Below are 25,193 nucleotides of genomic sequence, written 5' to 3'. Positions count from 1 at the left end.
AGTCTTACACTGCTAAATTAGGGACGGCTAGCACAGATAGCCCTCGAGTAGCTTTGTGTGAAATTCCAAAACAAACCTAATATGAGAGATGTAACAAGTGAACTAAATGTATAAGTACTTACAACTTGGTTTTAAACAGCTTATTCTATTAACACAATTTACAATGGTATTTACTTTTTCATAGTGAATTATACGTTAAAATTGTAACCTATACTTAAGCCGCTGAAATCAAATAAAAATCTCATAACAAATGTTAAGCCTAAATATCAATATTAAGTTTCCTAACATTTTTTATTTCGCATCTGACACAGATTGTTGAATCATGCTATTGTATGACAATAAATTTGAAACACTTTAACATCAACCGTGAATTAAATTAATATGAATTAACTCACTAGCAATTAGCTATTTTGTTTAGTGATATTTTAACCACTGTCTCTTATGTTTCTTTTTGACTAAGTGTTAAATAAGTGGGTATAAATTATAAATTACGCTGCTGTCCGTACTGTAAAAATATACCTTCGCATGTCAGTATTTTCTCTAACGTTAAATATATATGCATTATATATATAATATAAATATATTACGTTCTCCTAATGTAATATGAAAGTAAACCAATAAATTCAAATATTAACTGCGTATAAGCGCTATGTTGCAACAGATGTATAAACTTCATGTTAAATACAACAACCAGAAAAGCTGTACCAAAACACATAAACTGGGCAATATTACGATACAAACTCAGCATATTTAATCAGTGTGCAAAAATATTATATTGTTTTTTATTTTGCACAACTTCTTGAGTCTTTCTTTCACTGTTCAGGTTAATTTTAGTTTCTCAAAGGCAAGTCTTTTATAACCTCCATTACTTGTAACAACTTTTGTACTACTACGCTGCTTGAGTATGACACAGTGACGTCGCCAAACAGGTATAGGCTCTATAAAATGGCCGTTTTTTCGGTATGTGATTTTACCCTGATCTGGGGATTAAAGCAAATTAAAAGTGATTTATATCCTGCTTATATGTTAACTATCTACATAACACCTGCACAAAAATGTTTGAAGGGAATATAATACAATAGAATTGAATATAGTTGAATAAAAATATATTATTTTCCAGTTATAAGAAGGTAAGGCTACAGTATAATAATTTTCGACTGCAACTATGTTTAGTGAGCTTGACTACTCTCAGTTCTTCTTTTACTTAAAGTGATATTTAAGATTGAATCTTCGCGATTATGTTGAAAGAGGTAGCCTTCAACTTGATTACAATTGAGCTGAAGTTCCATAGTGTTCCCTGATAGATTTCCGTACTGATGCAATCATTATTCACCCTCCAGAGGTTCTCCAATTGTTTCGAAAGTTCAAATAAATTCTATTCACCAGGGATCATTTACGTTTGAAAACTGAATCACATTATTTTCCGAGCCATCTCCTTCTGTGTAACATAATATTCTTGGTGGTAAATCTATATAATTAAGTCACCTTTTTTTTATAAAATAAAACGTACAGTAGACTACTCATCAGCAATCTGATGTGTATGCCTGAAAGAAAAGGAAATTTAATTTTCCTTGAACTTTAGAGACAAAAAACGTGTAATACTGCTTTGTAGGCTTCATACACGACTAAGCCAAATGGTCGTAATTCTGTCTGATCTTCATTAACGTGAAATATCTATTTTTATTATTATATATTTTTTTCTTCTTTTGTGCAGTAAGGCCATAATTATTTTATCTTATTGTGGCATTGCCCATACATATGGACATCAAATTTTAAAAGTTTTGTGTTTTCATTTTTTTTTCATAAATAAAGTGAAGAAAATAAATAAATATTTAACAACTATATATTTCTGTTTTTTGTTTTATGCGTTTAATTAAAACGTAACGAAGTTAACAGAAAAAATTTAAGGTAAATACTTCGCCTCATTAGTACTGTTTACACTAACTATGCCTGGTATGACCAGATGGTTAGGATACTTGACCCGTAACCTGCTGGCGCTGGTTACGATCTCGTCAGTGAACAAGGTTTCCTTGTGAAAACATTATAGTAAATAAATATATATAGTGTGAAAGTCAATTCCACTATTCGGTGCTAAAGAGTAGCTCAAGAGTTGGTAGTTGTGGTGTAATAAGTTGTCTACCCTTTTCTCTATCTCTCCTACTTAGGGTCGGATAGCAAAGATAGTATTCGAGTTGTTTAGCATGAAATTCAACAAATACATTTACATTAAATTACGTTCTCCGTTGATTCAGCAGAAAGTGCGAGGGTTAATGATATGGTTTTGATACTGCTATGGACAGAGAACAAACATTCCACTGTGTAGCTTTGCGTTTAATAACAAACAAATAAACTATCACTGAACTGAAATACCAGGATATTTGAAACTACGTATAGTAAACTGTCAGCAACTACATTATGCTTTTTAACCTGAGTATGAACAGCTTACAAGTCGATTCATTTAGTTCTTCAATTAAAAAAAAATAATCTTGTTCAATGTGTTAGTTTTGTACAAAGAAAAAAACAAGATAATTGAAATAATTATAAGTAAGCAATAAATTAATGTACTGTAAGTAAAAATAATATTTAAAAAGTGTTAATGTTGTTTGAAATCAAGCACGAAGTTACACAATAGCTACCTGTGCTCTGCCTGCCATGGATATCGAAACCCAGTTTCTAGCTTTTTACGCCCGTACAATCACCGCTGTGACACTAAGGGAGAAGCGTCAGATTAAGTAAATTAAGAAAAGTGTCAATGTAAGTTATATGTTAAAAGTGTCAATGTAAGTTTTATGTTAAAAGTGTCAAAGTACGGAATATTAAAGAAAATGGTTTTGTACAGTACATTTAAAAAGTTGTCAATGTATGGTACAGTAATGAAAGTATCAAATTACAATACACTAAGTACAGTCTCAATGTAAAGAAACATAAGAAAAATAACAATGTTTTAAACAAATGAACAATTTTTTGTTTTTTTCAATGCTTGAGATAATATCAAAACGTGTTAATAGTATTTAAGAGTCATAATAATAACTGTAATATTACTTTTATACACAAGATAATGATAGAACACCATTCTAGAAAAATGTTATCGTCTTTTCATTAAGGTGACGAGTTATCGTCATCAAATAATATAAAATATTAGTAAATCAAGTTGTCTGTTTATGAATGTCTAAAAGTACGAGACAACATAAATAAATAAAGAATGACTCAACCTTTACGTCTGCAGGCTTATTACGTTAAAATAAGATTTCAATACTAAAGGTTGGTAGAACACAGACCATTGTGTTAGTTTACACTTAACATTAACCAAACTGACCAATCTTTTGTATTAACTACAAGATCATCAAAGTTTGTTTTTTACTGTAGGAAAAAGTGATTCAGCTACCCCTTTAACTTGTATGATACATTTTACTTAACGTACAATGAAAAAAAAAACATTGAAGGCTATTTGAACCGAAGAGTATGAATGTATATTTATTAGGCACCAAAATATGTCATTAACAGTTAGTGACTCTTACAAAACCAAAACTGATTAATTCCCTTCATCTGAGGATTTTACGTAATGCACGTATCTCACGAGACATTCAAGCTCTTATGGAATAAATCATTCTATTTCATATTCAAGAAATGCGCTTGTACTAAATGTTATATTGTATTATACATATTAATTTGTTAACTTTTGTGAGTTCTTTATTCAAAATTTTAGAAATGTTAAAACCCGCGGTTCTTAATTTTGACTCAAATTTATCATCATTACATTAATCTAGAGGGGAGAGTTGCGATATAATTTGAATACTTAAATACAATACTGTTAAAATATTTCGTTTCTGTTACGATCGAGAAGTCCAAAAATATAATCATTTTTAAAGCACTTAAAATATTCTATTATTGCAACAAAGACTTATGTAGTAAAATACTATCATAAATATTGACAAGCTGTTACAGCTACATTTTACTTCTCATCAAAATCAACAAGTTTGAATATTAAAAATTCTAAAAAAACCAACCTGATGATTAATATTTTATTCAGTTATGTTATTACTTTCTTTACACAGACTTTACCCAGAAATACAAGTATTTTTGTATAATTTTACAAATCTAAGTGTTAACTTTCAGAAAATATTCAGTATAAAAGGGATGATCAGTGTTTCAGGGATAACAATATAAAATAAATACGAGCACCAAGAAGAAGGCTAGGACACAATGAGTTCTTGAGTTATGCATTATGTATTAGTGGTTTATTTTTGCGTAATGTCACTGTCACCGACTCACTTATCACCTACTACATTAAGGCTCTCAAAAATATGCTCATCATATTTAAATTCAACACGTGCGGGAAAAGCAACCAAAAAATCTGTGTGGTAACGTGAAATGTGTAAGTTAAAATTAGATACAAAATACTTTTCATTTTAACAATAGAAATAAACAACCTTATGACAGGAAATTTGTTAGTTTTCTTTAACTGGACACTTAATGTTTAGCTTCACAGTTTATTTACGAGGGTTCCATTAAGGTTCAAAGCGGTCTGTGTTGTAGTGAAGCTCTCTTGAAGAAACTGAAAAGCCAAACGTTGAGTGTCCAATCAAAGAAAAATAAAATGTTTAGTGTTATAAGGTCATTTCTAAGATCAAAATGTATTTTATGCACAAATATTAAAGTAGGAACCATGATTAATATTACGCTGCCATGAGCTTATTTTACTAACTACTAACGAAAACCATTGGAAAGATGAAAGTTCGTGTATATTTATACACGACTTGAAAGCTCGTATTTCACCCACACAATCATCTATTATTGTTCTCACTTTATTTCCATTTATAATTCTAATAATTGAAGAAAAGTCTACGTGTCAGAACTAACTAGAAAGGTGGTTTCGAACATTATTTCGCATTACTAAAGCATTAGGCGTGTAAATTAAGCCTAAACCTGTATTTTACGACAGTTACATGCAGTTATTAAAAATGGGCTCTTAGGAACGTTATAAAGCTATTTTTTTGTTCTGCTACGTGATTTCAAGATCGGTGTTAATTACCAGTATAATGAGTTATTCGGTTCAGTGTGTTTCATTGTCATTACCTTCTCTTAACTTGTATGGCAAACATTTGTAAACTGTATTACTTTAAAGACACATGGGACTACACTGAAGAGGTTGAAATTAAAATCTCACAATCACAATGTGTTAATGTTCTTTCTGATGTTCCATTTCACGAGACTTTACTGTACTTGTCGATGTTCCATTTCATTTACCAGTCATGAAACTTAAATTCTTTATTAACATGTGTGCAATAAGTGTAAAAAACAAAATTGCACTGAATTTTCAAATATTTAAAAGTTGTATCTATGGCAGTCTGTCTCAATAGTCTTAATACCAGTTGCACAGTCGACGAGTATTGGTTTTTGCTTCCTTCTCTCTGGTCATTTCTTGAAATTAAAAATGTCTATGCCTGAAACTTGGTGTCTCTGAATGGGCTGTTTGGCCCAAGTTATGTACAAGGTACCTCTCAGGTTTAAACTACCAAATACGTTCTTCCCTCCTGAATCTGCGGCAAATTAAAGTCACTTGTCAGTTAAATTACAGATTTTAATGGCCACGCTTACTGCCTAGCACTTCGATAATTGGTGAATGTCAAAAATGATAATGTAATTGAAACAACCTCTTAAAAATAATGTTACCGTTTTGTAAGAAACTCTAGTAATTTTAATATTTTAAATGTTGATAGCAGTTTTAGTATTGACCGTAAAATATTTTAACTTTTTGATTTAATTCTGTAGGTAAGGGTTCGAAATAAAAAATAGAGAATATCCATATTTATTGGTAAACAGACAATATGTAAGTAAGAAACTGAGAAGTTATAACTTTGTGTTTAAATATGAAAGGTTGTCTGTTTATTACAAAAGGCTACTAATTTGGAAGACAAATTTAATAAGAGTATCAGAAATATTTATAACCAAGATTCATTGTTATGGTTTGAAACATTTTATAGACAGTATCTACCTATTAAGAAGAAACGACGTTACTAAGTGATTGAAATAGTATTTAGAAAAGTCGTCTTGAACTTTAAATAGAGTTCACAAATGTTTCCAAACGAGTGAACACTATTCCATTTATACTTTCTCTTGACCAATAACTATTATTAATATCTGTGTCTGAATGTAACTAATGTGTTTGAGAGTGAAATACAGTGATATCTTCTAATTATTACTCAGCAGCGTATACACGGTAGTAATACAGTAAGTTAGGATGTTCAATTATGGATGTTAGAAGCATCATCAGCTCATGTTCAGTCATAGATTATGGATGTTAGAAGCATAATCAGCTCATGTTCAGTCATAGATTATGGATGTTAGAAGCATCATCAGCTCATGTTCAGTCATAGATTATGGATGTTAGAAGCATCATCAGCTCATGTTCAGTCACAGATTATGGATGTTAGAAGTATCATCAGCTCATGTTCAGTCATAGATTATGGATGTTAAAAGCATCATCAGCTCATGTTCAGTCATAGATTATGGATGTTAGAAGTATCATCAGCTCATGTTCAGTCATAGATTATGGATGTTAAAAGCATCATCAGCATCAATTTAGATAACAACTTATTCATACGTTTTATTTATAAAATAATATAATTATTACAAATACAGAATCTAGTAAGATATTTTATAATTTTTAGTAAGATATAAAACTAAAAAATATATTAGTATATTCATAAATGCATTAACGTATTAACCATTGAATTTAAAACTCTAGCGATAAAATTCTTATATTAATAAGTATTATAGAATTTTTTTCATTAAAATATCTATATTATATAAAAATGATAAAAAATTGGATAATCAGTGATAAAAAACTATTTAGTGAATGGTTTACTCTTTTTTAACAGTTTATTTGAATTTTATTAGACTCTTCCCTAGTTTGAAAATTGTTTGTAATTACTTTTATTTTTTGTAATTAAACACAAAGCCACAAGTCCCCAATGCTTCAGCGATATATCTAAGGAATTACAACGCTAGAAACCATTTTACATAACAATGGTGGACACATCACGGGTGGCATAATGTGCTGTTTGTTTGAAATTAAATTTTAAGCTATACGAGGGTTTATCTATTCTCTGCTCACGACGGGTATCGAAAACCGGCTTCTAGCGTTGTAAGCCTGCAGGCATATTGCTGTACTACTGGAGGATGTGTAGCTTTGTATTTAATTACAAAAAAATAAATTAATTATTGTGGGGGGAGGAGTGTAGCTTTGTGTTTAATTACAATAAAATAATTTTTAGCATTTTTCGAACAAGGGAAAAGTAATAAATTCAAATAATCAGCAGAACTTTGAGTAGTTTCAAATTTAACTTCAAGGAAAAAACACAAACTACATATTAAGCTACCTATGATGTGTCCACCAACAGTATCGAGAACCGGGGTTTATTGACAAAAGCTTAGAGCCTTACCATTGTACGCACAACTCCTATACTTTTAAAAACATGACAAGTGTAAAAGTAACCTTTTTTAAACTTTTACGGACGTCAGATATATTTGTCGAGCTATTTATTGGTAATCTGAGAAGTTTTAGTAACATTGTACCTATTGATCACAATTTGATAAAAAATAAATTTCATTTATTTGTATAAAACGAAATTTGACTTTTAATTTATTTGTCATTGTTGCAAAAAAGTCTGAAAGTTGTTTAATTTTATCTTTAAATTGATAAAAAGTCAAACCTATTGTATAATATTATTTAACATTTTGTATTATTAGCTTCAATCAAAAAAGTATTTCTCCTATACGGAACACTCAAACTGGTATTCCTTGATAGAATGTTATTTAATTAAATAATATTAATCTGATTTGTAAAATAATAGACTGTGATATTGATGCATTATAACTAACTAAGACAGAATTGCCTTTTTATTTAACTTTGTATGAAATACTCCTTTGTTTTGGAGCAAAACCACATTAAACTATCTACTGTGTCTACTGAAAAGAATCGAACCCCTGCTGTTAGCATATGTGGTTAAACAGAAATATTTAGATATTGTTTTTGTATGCGTGGAAACAAAACTCCCCTTATACTGCATTTTGAAAGATTAGACCAGTAGTTTTCAATCTATGATTGATGCGTGTAACACCCATATAGGTTTATCATGGTACTGCTGCATGATTACAATAGCACAGTATATAACTGCTATTCTTATTCAACCAGTTAATAAAAAATGCAGATAATTCGCGAACAATACCGTTTGAGAGGTATAGAATTGAATAATTATGGATTCCAAATCAAAATTATGCAGATATACATGTCAGATCAATATTTTGTTCAATTATTTTATTTTTCCTCTTACCAATATATCAAACAAACGTATATCAGTAACATGAATACACGGACGCGCAAAACGATAATGACCTGACTCATAAAGTAAAAAGATACTTGTGTAATTATGATTTATTTTCATCCCTTAAGCCTATACACTTGCTATAAGGTCTTTATACCCTTCTCAAGTAATTCTTCTTGGTCTTCACAACATGACTGTCTGGTTGGCACTTTCTACACGAAACAGTGGAAGAGGTTCCATCATGATCTGGGGTGCTTTCTCCTTCCATGGAACAATGGAGCTTCAGGTTATATAGGAGCGTCAAACAGCAGCTGGCTACATTGACATGTTGGAGAGAGCATTCTTATTGACTGAAGACCCTCGCTTGTGTGGAAATGATTGGATCAGGACAACCCTGAAATCCACAATACCCGCAGGACAAAGGACTTTTTCATGGCGAATAACGTGATTCTTTTTAGACCATCAAGCGTATTGGCACGAACTGAACCCCATTGAAAATTTTTTGGGGTGGATGGCAAGGGAAGTCTATAGAAATGGACGTCAAATCCAAACAGTGAAGCCATCTTCACCACTTGGAATAACATTCCAGCCAGCCTTCTGCAAACGCTTATATCAACCATGCCAAAGCAAATGATGCAATTATTTGTAATGACGGCCGTGCAACTCACTACTGAGACCTTTTGTTGGGCATTTCCTAACCTATTTAGGACTTCTTTTTGGTAAGGTCTTGAACTTTTGACCAGCTAGTATTTAGCCTAATTTAATAGTGTTCACATTTTCTCTATTAAATGCTAAAAGGTTTTTATTTTTATTTTTCCTTTTCTTATTTTCATCTTTCGAAGCTTTATTCAAATAAGTGGTTGAGTCTAACAACTCAAAATGCATATTTTTTCTTTATGTTCATTGGCCTTAAGATTTTGGACAGCAGTGTATCTTTTGTTGAATAGATGAATTATTTCTCTTAAAACGGCTTTCATCATAAACGTATCGGTATTATAAAAGATAAGGGTTTTCATTGAAATTAGTTTTACTAACACATTCCCTTTTTTTTATGTAGACATGCGGATCGTTTCACTCAGTTATCTTATTCTTAACGGTTTTCACTTTCCCTGCTGTTATATTAAAAGCTTTTCTTCATATTCGTGCACAGGTTTTCTTTAATCATCTATTTGTTCCCTACATGCCTTGAAACGCTTACTTTTTTATGAGGCTATAAAATAAATTTATGATTTTGGTTCCATTTCATATTGGGAAGAAAGTCATGCAGTGTTTCCAAATAAAACTTGGTAATGGTAACTTGGATTCTATGCCGATGACATCTTAGATAATACTTACTTTTTTTAATATGCGTGTGAAGTGACCAGCTGTATTTAATATGTTGTAATCACTACACTTCTCTGTGTTTACGTATATTAAGAACTTACCAAGATTAACGTTCTATTCAAAGTACATTTTCAAAGCTATGTTGAAGGTGAACGTTCATTATTTCAATAACCTTGGCTTGCATTTACTATACTAAGCCAAAACGTAAAAACTGGAAAATATCCTTTAACTTTGTCTACACAAGTATTGCTTCTAAAGAAGTAAATTTAGCTGAGTAAAGCATTGTGAACTGCAATGACTCGAGTTACTAATTCGTCACTTTGTGAATAGGCCCTACGTTTAGAGCGCCATCTAACGAAAAATAAGGTACGTATTCTATAAATGTTAATATTTTCTTTAAATAATTTCTTTTAAAAAATGTTGTTATTATTACTTATAAACATCGTCTAAAAATTCCATCGTTGAAAAAATACAACACCTTCGAGAATCAAGACGTTTTATTTTACGATGAAATTTTGAATATATGGCTGTATGATAGAGAATACCTCTTAATCAATCTTTATACATTCATGGTTATTTCAAAGTTTAGATACCACTTTTGCATTGAAATAATGTTTATTCCGAGACTAAATACGTTTGTGTTTGATGCATTAAATCAAATCTATTTTTCCAATTATTTCTGCTGCAGTGATGCATTGTAGCAAGCACAAGTTTAATGTTATCTTAGAATCCGGATTTGTAAAAACAAAGATACATAATTAAATTATAAAGATTTGATGAATAGGAATGTATGGAAAATGCGACATATCTTCCGACGTCAAAAATGCGTTTTATTAATATTTGTAAATGTTATTATATTCTACATTACTGTCACGTTTCTTTTTTTTTTAAGTATTACTCTACTGCATATACGTGCATAGTATATCACTGTGTGCTTTTTGAGCAAAATGTGTTTAAAGCGTGATTCTTTTCCTGGAAAAAAAGAAGATAGAAAACGTTATTGTTATGCTGGAATATAATTATTAAAAGGAAATTTCAGGGAGTTTCTAACAGTATAATTACTTTTACTGCATTTTTTGTTAATTCTTACTTATAAATGGAATTAAAAGTAGGACCTCCTGGTTCTTGTTACAACCTCATTAATGGTATCAGAATAGTTAATTGATGGTTAATTTGTTGAGTTTTGAAATTCGCGCAAAGTTACACAAGGGGGTATCTGAACTAGCCGCCACTAATTTAGCAGTGTAAGACTAGAAAGAAGGCAGCTAATCATCACCACCCATCGCCATCTCTTGGGCTACTCTTTTACCAACAAATAGTGAAATTGACCGTAACATTATAACACACCCACGACTGAAAGGGCGAACATGTTTGGTGTGACTGGGACTTGAACTCGCGATCTTCAGATTACGAATTGAGTGCCCTAACTACCTGGCCATACCGAGCCATTCTTATCTGTTTATACTTAGTTGAGGATATATTTGGAAAGATTTATTATATGGATGTACTTATGAACCTTATATTAATGTTGTGTTTGTCTTTTGATCTCTTATTCATATATTTGTATACACTGTCTCGAGATTGAATTCGAGATTGATTGAAGAAATTGCATATTTGGAGCACCTATATGCTGCATCAATTACTTAATGTTTTTAAAAGAAACATTGAAATTGACTTCCTTTCCCAACACAGGATCTCTTCCTCAACTAGAAGTGGTGTTTTGGGGTGGTTAGGGTAAAGAACAAAAAATTCCAGTGATTGATTCTCGAAGGCTTTTTAGAGCTGGGTCTAGGCATGGCCAGGTGGGTTAAGGCGTTCGACTCGTGATTCTAGGGTCGTGGATTCGAATTCCCGTCGTATCAAACATGCTCGCCCTTTCAGCTGTGAGTGCGTTACAATTTGTCTGTCAATTCTACTATTCGTTGGTAAAAGAGTAGCCTAAGAGTTGGTGGTGGGTGGTGATAACTAGCTGTCTTCCCTCTAGTCTTTTACTGCTGAATTAGAGATGGCTAGCGCAGATAGCCCTCGTGTAGTTTTGCGCAAAATTCCAAAACAAACAAACAAACAAACAATCTTTTAGAGCTCATAACATCCTATAGTCCTAAGAATGTGTTTACGGCAACACTACGTAAACCATAAACTCTCGTGCTGTAACTGACGCAATAGTTGTGTAAAAAATAAATAACACAATGTTTGACACGCTCACATCCGGCTTCTTTCGAAAGATAAAAGGATCTTCGAAGTTGCAGACTTACAAACAAGCACTTTGAGAAATATTCTAATAAGAGTAAACATAGATAAATTGCGGAATTGATTTCATAGCAAAATGAGTTTTAATATGAAATACAGACAAAGATTAAAGGTTTTCAAACCAAATAACAGCGTTTAAATAACATGGAATATCTAGGCGGCTGAATCACATTAATTTTAGAACGCTTAATATGGTGCGTGTGTAAAGGAACGAAAGTGTAGGTCCTATAGCAACTGTCTGGAGCAGACGTAATCAAGAATTTCTGTCCATCTATAAAAAAATCTGTAATGTGATGCAAGTTTCAAAATCGTTTCTCTGTAGTTATGTTACACGTTATCCTTCGTGAATATTGCAATTCAACGCGACCTTTATCAGATAGTTTATTCATTATTGAATGACGTCCGGTATTTACAATACACACAAATATAGATATATTGTACATTCGTGTGTGCATTCAGCTGTTAAAGTTGTATGTTTTTCTATTTGTTATATATACATAAATAAAATATAAAAGCTCAATCGTATGGAAAACGTACAAACACAAATGCGTAAAAGCAACCAAACACAAGTATATACAGCATTTCTTTAAAGATAAACAAATCCATATAGAATATAAAATCATGATACTGATAACAAATCTGAATCTTGATTATACCAACAGCGTTCATCGAAAGGTGTTCTGAAACTGCTAAAATGTAAAAATAAATTACTTTCTTTCTTTCTTGGCTTTCTCTTATGGCAAAGCCACAGCAGGCTATCTGCTGAGTCCATCGAGAGGAATCGAACCGCTGATTTTAGCGTTATAACTCCGTAAACTTACCAATGTATCAGCGGAGAAGTCTTGGTTTCGTCTACCTAACTTGTGTATGGGACTCCTACTACAAAATACAACCACTTTCATTGTTTTACCGAAAGATTTAACTTTCAATTTCCTCCAAAATAACGAAATAATTTAGAATAAAAAATTACAGGAAATGTTTGCTAACTTAACAACAGTCTTCTCTTTAATTACAAGATGAATGAAAGTGAATTGTTGTAAGATCATAGTGTTAATATACTATACAGATAATTAGGTTTTATTATCTCAACACAAAGATAAGTTTTAATGAATGAGATTCATTATCTTTTCATGTGTTAAGACAAAATCTCAACTCAGCATTAATGCCGTATTTTACACCAACAAAATATTTTTTTTTATTTCTCGCAGAAATAAAGCCAGTCAACATGCAAATATTACATAAACCCTCAAATAGTTTAAACTTAATATATGAAGAGAAACTATCTCGGTTAAAAATTAAAGGAAGGATAAAAAACTTGTCTGACCATTTTTAATGACAACATTTTTATATTACTGTATTTTATTTATATTTTGTACACTTTTGTTTTGAAATTGTGATTCTTACAATAATTTCTTTACTTGTAAATAGATTTAGAAACAACTGGTTATTACGCTGCACAAAACAATTAATGAATTTGTAAATTATATTGTTTTAGCCGTTGCAAGACGAAACAAGGCAAATACTGTTACTAAGTGGTAACAATCGCCCCTTTTGTTTACTTTTAAAGAAATATGTCATCTTTCATGTTATCTAAAAGGCACGTAATTGGTCATTCAGCCTACATTTGTACGTCAACAGTTGTTAGAAGTGGCTTTTACACTCACAGAGTTCATTATATTTCACTTCACTATGAAGTACGATCACCAGAAACAGTAAGTTCAGTCTGCCATCGATTCAGAGCATCAGTAAGATTCTTGTATAAGTGTCATTTCAATTTAAAAAGTATCCCATGAGTGTTCAACGAACTGTTACATACTTTGAAAAATATCCCATGTGTGTTTAACGAACTAATTCCTGACGATTACTCAAATCACGTTTAGAAGCATCAGAATAATAGAAATATTTTGGAATAAAAATAACAAGAAACGTTTGTGAATTTAGCAATAGCCTTATATCGTATGACAAGATGACTAAAAATCGGTTGTTGTTAGGGTAACCAAGTAAAAATCATTTATACAAGCACGTGGCAGCACAAGATGGAGTTTTTATAATGTATTGCATTAATGGATACACTTCGCAGTGAATAGAAACGGTTACATCCATGCCTCTACTATCGCTATTTGCTTTACATTGCAGTATGAACTTTAGTTCAGTTTTGTTCTATATTCTATATAAGTAAGAACATCTGCTATTGATTTTTTCATAAGTTACATACCAAATACCTACTACTGACGAGCTGTTATATTTCTTATAATGAGAAAGATGCTTCTCACAGGTCATCTGGTGTGCAGGATAACCTGTGAAGTCTGTTTTGTTACCGCCTGCACGCTCAAACCGCTTTCAGTTTCGGCAGCAAACATTTAAATAAATTTCGGATAAGAAATCCTATAATTTCTGTGAGCCACAAAAGACAAATATCAATTATTTCTTTATTCTATGAATTGTTGTCTGTCTTTTCTAGGTAACTGCGCAACTGTACTATTGGTTTGGAGGTAGTCATAAGTTCTGCTAGCAACGCTTTGAGATACTTTTAATAATTTGCAATACCTGTTGTGACTGGCCAGTTTCCATTTGTCAGATGGCTTTTTATAAGGGCGAAACATCTGAATGTCTTCTTTGTGGTCCAGTCATGGTTCCTGGATAAACTGTAGTTCATAAACTCTTCGATTCACTTCAAAAATAACAAATAAAAAAATGTGTGATTCCACTATATATAAAATAGGCTGTACTTCAGATCACGTGACTTATCATCAGATGCCTCATTTACATACCAGTATGAGCTAGTACCATTACTTTTTATAACAACGATCATATCTTGTAATATTTACAGTATTATATATTTCGATTATCTATAGTTCGTTTGTACAATGGATATATTCTGAACTATATTTCGCAACATCATTACCAAACACAGCGCTTTTCAACTCACTCGTTATTTTTCATCGATTCGGATGTATCCGAATTCACAACGTTTGTAACTCCAGTAGAAAGTTAATAGCTGAAAAAAACAACTAAAAAATAAAATTTTCTTTGCAAATAATTCTTTTTTTCAAATTAATATTCTCTTTTTTGTAGATTTATATACTCGTTTGTCTAATTATTGTAATTTTAGCATTTTTAAATCAGGTATGATTTCACAGGGCCATTTCACTAATTTCAAGATAGGATGGTACGAAACCTGCAGCTACTTACGATTTATGTATTCATGGAAACTAATATTTATGTATGTAGTGTTTATGTAATGTCAATTATAGGCTAAGTGCTTAAACAGTAAAATGCTTTAAAACAGCTTGATTGTGTTGTTGTTTTTTACAGTTAGCAACATCAAAAGAGAGAGAGACAGAGGTCCTATTTTTGCAGGTCCTATACCAAATGTTACAGTTGCTTTAGGAAGAGAAGCAAATATCCCGTGTGTGGTAAACGAATTAGGAAGTTATAGGGTAAGTAAAAATAATTTATAAGATCAGTTAATTAAACGTGATCTTAGGGTTATAGTTAAAAAAGTCATTAACTTTTTAGAATATAAATTATTGTGTAAATCTTCATCAAGATTTAAGCTTACCCTTACATGTTATTATAGACATTCAGATTTAATTATTTGGCTGTGGTTTAGCCTTATTCTCTCGCAATATATGCAAGAAATATGCTTACATTGGAACAGATCGCAGAATATATAAAATGTGAAAAAGTAAAACAACAAATTTAAAGTTGAAGTTCAAGTGAAAAAAAAATAACTTTGTAAAAACCGTAATCTCCAAAATATTTATAATAAAGTAATTCAAACAAACATCGTTTAACAATTACATACAGTTAAAACTGACAAATGTGAGTTAAACAATGTTTGAAGACCAAAATAATTAATGAAGCTCTGGTCATATACTTGATGCCAATAAATCGGTTCAGAAGATTAGTATTTCGTGTTCTTAAGCGTAAGTTTCAACATCAAAAGAAAACAACAAATTGAGTAATGTTTTAAGAATTCTGATAGCAATTACGAATTAAATACTATAAAGTTCCTACAGATGCAATCTGAAATGACGAATAAATGGAGAAAATGTAATCCAAAATATATGAGAAGCTGCTTTAAAAATTTGGGTTACGGTATGATGAAGTAAAAACGACTCAAAACCCAATAGATATGATATACACTTTACCATTATAATAGGTTTGATGGTACTTATTTGATTTGCTGACATAAGCCATACTGATGAATCTTGAATAGGCGAAACTGTTTTCCACATTAGATGGTACGGCCAATCAACTAATGTATTAGGCCTCTACGTTAAATACCCCCTTTTCAATTTCATCTCTGATGTAAAATAATAAATAAATATTCATTATTTGATTTTTAAAGAGTTAGTCCACCGTATAATATCGAGTAATGAAGTCGACAAAATTGGTATCATTATTCACTTACCTAAATTAATTTAAGTTACTGTATGGTTCAGTGAAAAGATAAAACCCAATGGATGGTTTAAGAATAATTAAGGCTCTATTTTAGGTGTAGGGATATTAAGATAGAGTAAGAGTATTGATAGATTTTGAGTTCGTGCCATCCAAGTATTGTTATTTTTTATTTCTATTATTAAATGTTTGAAGAGGAATTTTAATACAAATTTATATTCTGGTTTTAGAACAAACACATTAAGTCCAAGTTGAATCACTTTTATTCACACAAAATGGGTAAGCATTTCAAATGCTAATTCTTTATTTAACGAATCTACACTTAACGATCCTCTTTACCTTTCTTTTTATTTGATAGTTGATATTTTTAAGTATTAACCAGCACGTATGTACTTGTTGAAACTAACATTTAACTAATGGTTGCTTATCTTTCGATTACATACATGTTAGGCCTAACAAGACTGTAAATGATATACCTAAAGGAGTCTCAAACAATTGATGATTAGAACAAGATGGTGAATTTATTAATGGTGCTAAACATTAATATTCAAAATTTTAAAAAATCGACTAAGTTATAAAACGTACTCGTATGTTGCATGTAAGTCTTTGGCTTTACGTAAAGAATTACATCTTGTTTTCATGCTGACACAAATGCTCCAAATGTCTTTTTACTAGTTCCTATTATTCAGCCAAGTTCATTAGTTGTCTTTTGACGTAATTTTTCAATTATTACTGTAGCAAATTAACTGTTATATATTTATTTTAATACCTATAATACCTATATTTGTTTCAGTATAGTTATGAATGTGACGTATATTGTTGAATGTGCACTGCACAAGCTCTACATGTTCTCTAAAGGTGTAAAAGATTCTCAAGAGCAAGAATTAACAATATGTGGTATATGAAAATAGTATTGTGTTTTTGAACATTGTTGAACGTCCGAAAATCTCGCGTAATTGGTATATAAAAGAAAGCTATAAGAAGATGCTAAGAGACAGTTTTATATTACTGGCCACCTACAGTCAGTATACTATAAATTTCGGAAGCTATAATTGTGATTAACGCTTATTAATCGGGAAAACTACAGAATTTTACCAGGAACGTTTATAGATTTCGAACTTTACGAACTTCAAAAAGTAACTTTGGACATTAGTATTTTTGCAAAGATATTAGATATCTTAGTCTGTAAAATGTGAGCTTGTAAATCGCATTGGGCCAAACAATAATAGAGCTAGCTAGCATTCCTGTTAAGTGAAACATGTATGTGTATCAACACAAAAAATAACTTGTGATTCGTGATAACGAGAAACTTACTTGAAGTAAAAATGTATTCTCAAGACGCCTGGTATGGATATTAACCATAGTTAACTTGATGATGACCTTAGAAGATCGAAGCGTTGTTCTGTACTTCATTTTAATTAAAGTGTTAATTCCCATATCAAGCCGACTTGTGAATACAAAAGTATCTTGTGCCTCGTTGACCTGGACCTTTGATAACATGTTGAGCTTCAAACTAGATACAAACTGAGTATTGTTTTTGACTTTGTAATTTTTTTTGTTTTTGTTTTTAAACCAATATTCTAAATAACTGTTCGCAATAACCGTTATTATAAATTACGTTGCTGTTTGTATATTAAAATATATTTGTTTAAAAAACGAAAATTGTGTTCATAAATCTTGTTGAAAAATATTATAAATTTAATTTATATTAACCTATTGACTTCTAGATTCAAGTCAGAATTTCCGTAATATGTAACGTAAAAAATAAGAAACTCGTCCGAGATAAATTATGATAGGTAACATAAGTTTTAACATAATTTCTGCAATCCAATGTCACTTTAAACCAAAATCTGAGAAAAGATCGTATTAACTGTGTTAAGTTCCAACATTATATGTTCAGTATTAACAGAAGAGACTGTGCATTAACAAGTTAACACTGCTTTTTTATTCGTTTGTAACATTCATTTTGGACTTAGTGGTTACTTTATTGGAACGTCCATACCCGTATTTGTAGAGTAGTCACTTTTGTTGTATGTGTGAAATACGCTATTTTTATGTCATTGCAGGAGATAAAGTCATTTCTATTAAAGTGGAGATGTAGTCATATTGTTATTAACCGGAGACGCAATGAGTAAGAGCAAAACTATCTCAGATGTTCAAAGGAACATGATTAGGGGTGCCTATTTAGTATAAGTTTCGTTATCAATGGTATTGTCTTTTTCTTTCTCTTAGAAAATCTCTCAAAGTCTATAAAAATGCATTATGATATGTGACATCACATAAGCCAACAAAAGTTCAAGAATACTAACAGATCATGGTTGTGAGCGTTGGTTTCACAACTGTCACAATATCATGTCAACACATTTGTATATGCTTAGCAGCTTGTGTTCATTCAGTTTTTTGGTTTGGTTTGGAATTTGGCGTAAAGCTACACGAGGGCTATTTGCGCTAGCCGTCCCTAATTTAGCAGTGTAAGACTAGAGGGAAGGTAGCTAGTCATTACCACCCACCGCCAACTCTTGGGCTACTCTTTTACCAACGCATAATGGGATTGACCGTCACATTATAACGCTTCCGCGGTGAAAAGGGCGAGCATGTTTGGTGCGACGGGGATTCGAACCCGCGACCCTCAAATTACGAGTCTTACTGGGAAGTGAATATCTGTTTGATGAGTATTTTTTCTGTTGGAATGGCGTGATAAATGAAAATCGTAGTTTACTTTTAAGTATTCAGGGTGATATTAATTTTGTGTACGACAGTAACACTGTTAGCTGAGCTGTAACCTCACACTTATGCTGATTTATGACAACGCTTTATTGTGAGTTGTGTATTCACTATAATATAACTCTTCTTTTCCACACCGAACATACTGTAGTTAATTGTTACTGAACATTTTGAAATCGGATTCACGCGTGACCAGCTTTACTTATTCCATTTTGTGATCTGACGCCTATTTAAACTTTTTGATTTTGAGTACTTCTACTCAACAACGGTTTTCAGCCAATGAGACTGCTTTGTGTTAATATGTATATATCTTATATTCTTAAAATAACATTTACAATCGTAATTACAGTTATATTATTAGCAGAATCTGTGCTCGGCTGTCCTCTATATCATAAATTTCACACAACAAGGTATTTAGCATCACCTTTCGAAAGTTTTTGTTACTACTTTTATTAAGATTAATGCTAGTTTCTCCACTGTCTTCAGACTCTTGTATGCGGGAAAAGTGGGTATTTCCTCATTTCTTAATATCCTTAAACAGCCAAAACTTTGATTTCTATATGCTAAGGATGTGGTATTTTAGTTGCTGAAGACATACTAGATTTACTCTGTTACTACTGGGCACTGTATGTCTGCGTCTGCTTTTATAGACTTTGTAACAGTATGAAACTTTTTCCCAATTAGGTGGATGTAAGTTGTCTACACGTGTTTGTACGCTGTTACAGTTACTTTTCATCTGATAAAGTGATGATATTTCCGTGGCAATTACGTATTATGTTTTATTCCTCAGAGTTTCCATAATTATTTTCAACGTTTTAATTATTTAAAACCCAATTTCGTCAAGTGCTTATTAATTCCATCATGCTTTATTAAAATGAGCACAATGGTGTACGCTTAATGGGCCTCTATTTTATAAATATCTAAATAACATTTTCTAATTAGCTGTTTCATTTACTGTATTTATAACGATATTTGTGGAACTTTATGAATACGTTGGCATGGAATGGAATGGTCATGAATTTCAAGGGTAGGTGAGCGTGATATATAAAACCAATACTGTTTTGTAGGAGGTTATTGATGGGTGCCATGTTTTTTAATTTTGCTCATATCCTATTCTCTAAATTAGAATTAAATTTTAATAAATAAACCCGAACTGATGAATACTCTGCAGTTCAATTGTTGCCAGTATTTAGGTAGGGAGAGATGTAATTTACCAACTTTGGATGTTTTTAGTTCATAACTTAAAACATAAATCATGCCTTACTTTATCAACTTTTCATCCAGAACAGAGGTCACTCATTAATAAGTAAGTAAATGTGATTTACCGACAATTCTGTTCGATAACGAAACGTTATTTCCCGAATTAGTTCATCAACTCAAACCATTAGATCAGCATGTGATAAAATATGCATTTTAGCACATGTACATACAAGCATAAGATCTGCAAAAATGGAGTCATATATATCTATATATATATATAATTTGATACTTTAACTTAAAAACAAGCCGAAACAAAAACAAATTAAAAACTGCATCAACTAACAATATCCCAGAGTAAAAGCTACAATGTGGGATTATAAAATGTGAATGAGGATGTAGGACCAACATAGCCGTGGGGATACACAGACTATTGTTCTTAATCTCCATTCGCCTATCTCACATAAGAAATAAAGAATAGCAATAGATATAGAACTATAAATGGAAATGTAAGTAAAATTTACTTCAAATTTCTAATAACTATCTTTAGTTAAGAATAAGGTCATTTGACAACTTGGCACTACTTTATGCGGATGTACACCTTGCCGCATATAAATACTTGTTTTGAGTACAGTGAACTTGATGAATGGGTGGTGGTTGGGAGCTATACTAGTCTAGACAGCTCTATGGGATACTTCACTTCATGCTGGTATAGTTCATTTCTTGTGCTGTTAATTAGTACCTTTCTAAAATATTTGGGACTGGAATGGTAACAGCAAGAGGTAAGTTTTTATCTCACTTATCTCAAATGGTTGTACTTTATTTTTTTATTTCAATTAATTCTTTACTTTGGAAAGTAGTCACATTCCCACAATTGTCTGCAGGCAGTGAAGGGTGATATAGATGTGGGACGTTATGTGCTTGAGCACCCACATCTCGCTCTCCTAATTTCTGTTTCTAATTATATATCTACAGTTTCTCTTTATTTCTTATATGAGACTGGTGAATAGAGATTAAGATTAAAAGACGGTGTATCCCCATTGCTATGTGGGACCTACTTCCTCAGCCACCTCCAAAATCTAGGGTACATTTTATGACCCCACATTGTAACTTGTATGCTGATATCTTTTCAGTTGATGCAGAGTTTTTGCTTCGGCTTGTGTTTGAGTTCAAATAACAAATTATACAATTAGTCAAAGGTTTAGATTTACTATTTTTAATGTAGTCCTTCCTTATGATTTTATTATTTAACTTCACTAAAATATGTATATATATATAACAAAGCAGGTTAATAGGTGGCGAGTTAATATCCTTCAAGTATTTATAATACTAATTTTTTACATGATTAGACAGGTTTACTGTTGTAAATATATATTTTATAAGATAATGAACTTACTAGTATAAAAGTCACACAGCATAATAGAGTTATTCGTTTAGAACTTCATGAAGTAGTGAAAATGTCAATTTGTTTAAACGAGAAGAATTAACATGCAGTTGATGTAAAAATGTTTGAAAATTAATTTTAACATGTTTTGATAAACCAACCTGACATTCAGTTTTCTTGGTATTTTATTTATTTGTTGTTGTTTAATGAAAATTATAAATCAGGCAGCTTGGATTCGGGTGGAGACGAAAGCAATCTTGACCATTCACCAACACGTGATTACAAGAAATTACCGAATTAGTCTTAGCCACAGCGACAACAGAAACTTCATCCTTCAAGTCAAAGACGTAAAAGAGTCAGATCGTGGAGGTTACATGTGTCAGTTAAATACAGTTCCCATGATGAGTCAAGTTGGATATTTAGACGTACTAGGTAAGAATATTCAATCTGAACAATACAATATAAAAGATTCTGCTTATTCTATGACACAAAATGAACAACGATGTGTTTAATATTTTAAGAGTTAAATATAAATATTACCTCGTTCAACTAACATTGAAACTACAACAGTACTTGAAACTAAGATCTGGTGTTTATGTTTTCTTTAGGTAAGGTAAGTCCTATTTTACTTTTATGTTGCTTTCATTATTAGTATTGGTTAAAGTGTTTATTATACCTAACAGTACTGTTTTCCTTTTCTATTTTTCCTATTATTCATTTACTATAGAGATTAGTTTCATTTTTCATTTATTAGGAATAACCTAAATCTCCTAACGTAATCGATCCTCGTGAGCTATTATTGGGTTTATTCCCGAAAATGTCGTTAGCAACGAGGGTACTCAGCAAATGAAATACGTTTTCTAATCTTCATAAGAAAGCACGCAAGGAAGATATATTTCAATGGCTATGCTCATTACACGGTTGATTTTTGTTTTTTATTTTGTTCTAAGCAGGTAGCCTGCTCTAATCGGGCGTTAACATTAATGAGTAAGCAAGATCGTATATCGATCTTTAACTGGAACGACGACACTTGACAAGCGAACAGAATTCTAGGTTTTAGTGGCTAAATAATATATAATTTAAATTTCATGTTTCAGCAGGATAGACAATTTGATTAGTGCAGACTGTGCTATGTTTAGTCAGGTAAATTAGGTTTCATTATGCAACACGTTATATATATAAAGGGTTATATATACACGTTGTATAAAGGGTTAATTTATCAAATTCTGTGGAATATATGCATGATTGGATATTTCGATTTGCAAGGTTAATAAAGTTATGAGACAACAACACTTTAAACTGTATTAAGAAATTGTAATTAAATGCAAATACCTCTTACGTCAGTGCATCGTTCAGTCAGGATAATACCAAGGACTGTTAGTTAGGTGCATCGTACTTAGAATAATACCAAGTCCTGTTAGTTAGGTGCATCGCACTTTAGATACTACTATTATTCACATTAAACTCCTATCGAAAAAATAGTGTTCCACCAATTATTTCAAGATCTCTTAATAATTTTGGTAAACTAATGTTTTGTGTTAATAAACTGAGATGTTCCTGTAACAACGTTAGATAAAAATATTTCCCTTCTTTCACATTAAACTAATTCTTGTAAGCTGTGTATGTTTTACTTGAAAACACATTTGTGCAGGTCGGTCAACATGCCGTCCAACAAATTCAAGGAATACTACAGGTGTTGTCTTCAGTTCAAAAGTTGCATATTAATATGTATTAAAGCTTCAATTTATGTACATGATTAATATTAGTATAAGATCTATAATAAAACTTCGTATATTAGTCCTACTTGAAAATATATTCATGATACTAATTAACACAATCAAACCAAACTATCCACTATAACGTATTCTTATAAAAACATCTATCACTAAAAACGAAACACGTTACTTGGATTTAGATATTAACATCGTTAATCAAACATTCAAGATCAAAGTGTACAGTAAAGCAGATGTTTTTAATTTTAAAAATTATAACAACTTGTTTAAAGGTGATAATTAATTACTAAAGTATATTGACCTCCATTGTTTTACCTCTGTTATGCTGAATTCTTAATACAATTAACACAAGCTACATACAGTCTCCTGTATAAGATACATTAATTTTTGTTAATTACTTTATTGTCATATTTACCAATGTAGTCGCTAATTTTACTTCGTTTTTATTATTATTATTGAGTTTTTTAATCTTGTCACGTTTACTTTTCTATTATTTCTCAGGATTTAGTTTTACTTATTACTTCTTATTTCCGCAGCACTTGTTTTCTGAAGTAATAGAAGCTAATCTGGATTAGTCATGTCAGACACAAGTCATAAGATGTCTAATATATTAACTCTCTTTCTGTTGCACTTAATTGTACTCAATTAACGTTATAATTTTCTTATTACTTATTGTAAGATTCCTTTGTTTATTTAATCTTTAAATTTATTAACACTTGTTTGATTTCACTCATTAAACATTAGCTTGTGGTTGTAATTTCTGTACTATAATGCTATCTGGTTCTACATTTAAAGAGCAACTTGTGTCTTAGTAATGATAGTGTAATCTAAAGTCGGGTCTGTCATGGCCAGGTGGTTAGAGCGCTCGGCTCACAATTTGAGGGCGCGCCCCACCAAACATGTTCACGCTTTCAGCTGTGGGGTGTTACAAAGTTACAGCCAATTCCACTATTCGTTGATATAAGAGTATTTCAATAGTTGGCGGCGGGTAGTGATGACTAGCTGCTTTCCTTTTAGTATCTCACTGCTAAATTAGGAACATTAAAGTTACTACGCCGGAGCCTTTTTAAGAAAATTTCATTGGTTAAAAGATCGTGATTGCGAGGGTTACGTAAAGTTTTGTTTACACTGACAGAAAATTCTTCAATGAACATTAAATCTATGCTTGAAGGTAACAAATAATGTTTATGTGTTCCGTATGTGAGGTAAGTTTTATTATTTCTTTAATGTTAGGCGCATTAATCAACAAAAACAATATAAACTACTGTTTGTTAGTTCTATTGTTAGGTGAGTTTACAAACTTAGGACGTTGAAATCCAGGGGTCAGTTATCCACGGTAAGCACAGCAGATAGCCCAGAGTGGCTTTGTTCTATTACAAGTAAACGGTTCAGTGTATCAATTGACGAAAATAATATCAAACACTGTTAGCTAGGTGTTTCTATCAACGAAGATAATAACAGTTAAGAGGATAATTCAACGAGGATGATATTACTTGTTTCTTCTTAAACAGTAGTTCCCCAGAGTGACAATGATAGTTTTACTTAAAACGCACAAATCTTGAGTTCGATCCCCAGAGAGGCCACTGTAACTTAAACGCACACTTAAACACTACTATCAACCAAGATACTATCAAGAACTAATAGGTGCATTAATAAATCACTATAATGTCACACACTACTGTTCGGATGAGCATAAGGCTAGAGTTGCTATACCGAGCTAAGATGAAGCGGCTATTAAGCCATTAGCACTTTTTAACAGGCTGGATGTCGAACATAGTTTAATAATTAGAGAAATGGACCATGAATCGAAAGTTCCTTGGTCAAAAAAGTGCACATAATATTTTGTGATCA

General features: G+C 31.5%; 1 protein-coding gene across 3 annotated transcripts in view; it reads left to right on the top strand.

The window, feature by feature from the left end:
* LOC143249489 (lachesin-like) overlaps nt 1-25,193 on the top strand; it is a 103,075-nt gene that overhangs the window by 52,123 nt on the left and 25,759 nt on the right. For 2 of the 3 annotated variants that reach the window (XM_076499416.1, XM_076499415.1), the window contains exons 2-3: nt 15,216-15,340; nt 21,834-22,041. In XM_076499416.1, coding sequence (XP_076355531.1) covers nt 15,216-15,340; nt 21,834-22,041 — 333 coding nt within the window. Of the gene's footprint in view, nt 1-4,163; nt 4,376-15,215; nt 15,341-21,833; nt 22,042-25,193 lie in introns of those variants that run through there. The other variant, XM_076499417.1, reaches the window with a different exon arrangement.

Source organism: Tachypleus tridentatus, chromosome 4 (genome assembly GCF_004210375.1).
Source record: "Tachypleus tridentatus isolate NWPU-2018 chromosome 4, ASM421037v1, whole genome shotgun sequence".
Lineage (NCBI taxonomy): Eukaryota > Metazoa > Arthropoda > Merostomata > Xiphosura > Limulidae > Tachypleus > Tachypleus tridentatus.
The sequence above is the reverse complement of the archived record's forward strand: the minus strand, read 5'-3'. Positions and strand labels throughout refer to the sequence as shown.